Genomic DNA, 3,541 nt, shown 5'->3' on the forward strand with positions numbered 1-3,541 from the left:
GTCCTCGGGGATGTCCCCTGCCTTGGGGGGGGGGACCTGGAGGTGTCCCTAGGTCTGTCCCTGATGTGGGGGTCCCATAGGGATTCCCTGGTCTGTCCCTGCCATGGGGGGACCCCAGGACTGTCCCCTCCATGGGGGTCGCAGGGGAGGTTCCCAGGACTGTCCCAGCTGTGGGTGGCACGGGGAGTCCCTTGGACTGTCCCTGCCACAGGGTTCCCACATGTCCCCAGGTTGTCCCTGCCATGGGGGGGGTCTTGGGGGTTCCCTAGGGCTGTTCCCTCCATGGGGGTCGCAGGGGAGGTTCCCAGGGCTGTCCCAGCTGTGGGTGGCACAGGGGGGGTCCCTTGGGCTGTCCCCACCATGGTGATCCCATGGGTCCCCCCGCTGCGGGGGTCTCGGGGGCCGTGCCCAGCGCTGGGGGTGCCCGCAGGCAAGCACTGGGGCTCGGTGAAGCGCTTCGCGGCTGCCGTGGGCTGCTCCCTGCTGGAGGCGCAGAAGGGGGAGGCAGAGGAGGCTGAGACGGTGACGGCCATGGCCCTGCTCTCAGTGGGCGCCGAGCAGGGGAACACCGACCCCCAGCCCAGGTACTCACCCCAGGAGCCCCCGCTGTGCGTGGATACACGTATGTCCTCGGGAGCATATGTGTTCCCAGGGCTGTGCATGGAACCATGCATGTTGTCAGTAACATGCGTGTCCCCTGGGCTCTGCGTGGAGTCATGTGTGTCCTCAGGGGGAGATGTGTGTCCCTGGAGGTGTGAATGGGGACACATGTGTCCTCGAGGGAGGATGTGTGTCCCCTGAGCGGTGTGTGGAGCCAGGTGTCCTTGGGGTGATGTGTGTCCCCTGGGCTGTGCGTGGAGCCATGCGTGTCCTTGGGGGGGGATGCGTGTCCCTAGGGGTGTTCATGGAGCCACGTGTGTCCTCAAGGGGTAGTTGTGTCCCCTAGGACTGTGCCCGGAGCCATGTGTGGCCCTGGGGGTGTGCATGGAGCTATGCATGTCCTTGAGAGCATGCGCGTCCCTGGGGCTGTGCATGGAGTCATGCGTGTCCTCAGGAGGAACATGTGTCCCCTGGAGGTGTGCATGGAGCCACGAGTGTCCTCAGGGGGATGTGTGTCTCCAGGGGCTGTGCACAAAGCCATGGGTGTCCTTGGGGGCCATGTGTGTCCCTTGGGCACACATGGAGCCATGTGTGTCCCTGGAGGTGTGCATGGAGCCAGGCGTGTCCTTGGGGGGTTGCATGTCCCTAGGGGCTGTGCATGGAGCCACACGTGTCCTTGGGGGGTCACATATCCCCTGGAGGTGTGCATGGAGCTACACATGTCCTTGGGGGGGTTTCATGTCTCCTGGTCTGTGCATGGAGCCATACGTGTCCTTGGCAGGAGCGATGGACACGTGTGTCCCCAAATTGCCATGTCCCACCCTGAGGATGACGGGGAGCTGGGAGGGGTGACAGTGCCATGACTTTTTTTTGGGGGGGGAAAGGGGTGGGATGGAGGTACCTGTCCCCGATGCTGAGCTCCTGGCGTCGTGGGGTCCGTCCCCCGCTCATGTCCCCACTTTGTCCCCTCTTGTCCCCTCTCATCCCCTCTCTGCCAGGCCGGCGGAGGAGCCGATGGAGGCCGAGCCCGCGCTGTGACCCGCTGGGCCCCTTGCCCAGATTTATTCCGTTTCCAAAAAAAAGAAAGAAACACTGAGAAGAGAAAAACACACACACACACACACACACAAAATCACATTAGAAAAGAAAAAAAAACAAACAAAAAAACCACATAAAAATTATTAAAAAAAAAAAAAGACAAAAAAAAAGAAGGAAGAAACCGGGAGGAAAAACAGAAAAAAAGAGGAAAATATTTTCTTTTTCTATTAAAAAGAGGAGAAAAACACAAAAAAATACCCCCCCAACCCCCCCAGTCCTGTTGGACCCCAGCTCCACGCGGTGTTTGCGGTCGTGTCTCTTGTGAAGCATTGGTTCCACCAGCACCCCCCGCTCCTCCCGCCCTCCCTTCCGTCCATCCCTCCCTCCGTCTGTCCCCATTGCTGCCCCCGGGCCCCCCTTTTGAGAGGGTTTTCCTTGGTTTTTTTCCCTTTTTTTAATTTTTTTTTTTCTTTTTCCCACTTGTTCCCTCCCCAGCTCCAGCGTCCATCCCCCTCCCCGGGGGGAGGTGATGGGAAATATTCGTGCCTTTAATTAAGTCAGTTGTTGTTGTTTTGTTTTGTTTGGTTTGGTTTTTTTTTTTAATGCCTTAATTTCCCTGTGATTTTGGGGGATTTTCTCAAATTTTCTTCCCTTTATTTTATTTTTTTTGTTTCCCCTCTGCCATCCCTATTTCGGAGGGGGACACGAGAGGGAGAGGATGAGCCCCCCCCCCACTCCATCCCTTTTGTCACCTCTGGGTTAATGGGTGACGCACCCCGGCGCCTTCGTCGGGATAAAACTTTGTCCGTTCCTAAAAGAGAGGAGGGAAAAAAAAAAAGACGAAAAAAAGGACAAAAAAGAGGAAAAAACCACTTCATTTTCCTGTTACTTCACCAGCCAGAGGGGACTTGGAGCGATTTTAGCTTTAAAAGAGAGAAAAACACAAACCCACGCAAAAGAAAGGTATATAATTTTATTACAGATGTATTATTTAATAGTATTTTTTTAATGGGTGGCACCGGCCGTGGGTCCCGGGGCGGAGGGGGGAGGACGGGGGCAGCGCTTCGTGTTTTAAGTTATTGCAAGGGGAGGGGGGGATTTGGGGTGGCTCCGGGGGGGGTGTCCCCAAAATTGGGGTGGCGGAGATGGGAATGGGTGTGTGTCACTTGTCACCCCCCCACCCCTGCCCCCACCCAGTCCCAGGGGTGGGGGGGACACACAGCTTGGGGCGATGGGTGGGGAGGAGGAAGGGGGGCGTCCTGTGGGGACACCAGCACTGGGGACAACCCCAATTCGGGGTGGGGGGGGCTCTGTTGGGTGGCAGTGGCAGCTTGGGGACATTCCCCTTTTGTTGTGTGTGGGTCACATCCCTCATCCCCCCCCTTAACCCCCTCCTCCATCCCAGGAGGGAGAAAACACCTCCACCCCCCTCCCGGGGGGGGGGGGGAGGGGGGCTGGCCCCCCAGCAGCGAGGCCGGCTTGCTTTGGGCTGGTGTCATCCCTCCCCCACCTTTCTGTGTGTCCTCGCCCCCCAAGCCCTGCCTTGGTTTCTTTTCTGTCCGTCCGCTCGCGCGCTCTCGATATGGTTTTCAGTTGAGTATTTTGTAAGATGTTACCGATGTTCGTCCTTGTATAAAATAAAACTGTTTCTGGCAATACCCAGCAGTGCCCCCACTGCATGTTTGGGGGGGGGGGCAGCACCTTTGTGTCCCCTTTCATGTCCCCTTTCCCACCCTCATCGGGGTGGGATGCACATCCCCAGGGCTTCGTGGTTGCCCTGTGTGCCTCAGTTTCCCTACCTGGTGCAATACTGGGGTGCAGAGTGGGACCAGCCCCACTCTTGGGGGCTCCATCCCCCCCTCCCAGTTACTCCCCAGCCCAGGCTCTGCCCCCCCTCCCCCCC

At 58.2% G+C, this 3,541-nt stretch overlaps 1 protein-coding gene across 1 annotated transcript in view; it reads left to right on the forward strand.

Moving 5' to 3' along the window:
* Positions 1 to 1,745, forward strand: part of HDAC5 (histone deacetylase 5) — a 37,109-nt gene extending 35,364 nt beyond the window's left edge. Inside the window, exons 23-24 of the mRNA XM_014958916.1 lie at positions 431 to 584; positions 1,599 to 1,745. Coding sequence (XP_014814402.1) covers positions 431 to 584; positions 1,599 to 1,638 — 194 coding nt within the window. The 3' untranslated portion in view covers positions 1,639 to 1,745. The remainder of the gene's footprint in view (positions 1 to 430; positions 585 to 1,598) is intronic.
* The last annotated feature ends 1,796 nt before the right edge of the window (positions 1,746 to 3,541 follow it).

Source organism: Calidris pugnax, unplaced genomic scaffold (assembly GCF_001431845.1).
Source record: "Calidris pugnax isolate Ruff unplaced genomic scaffold, ASM143184v1 scaffold335, whole genome shotgun sequence".
NCBI lineage: Eukaryota > Metazoa > Chordata > Aves > Charadriiformes > Scolopacidae > Calidris > Calidris pugnax.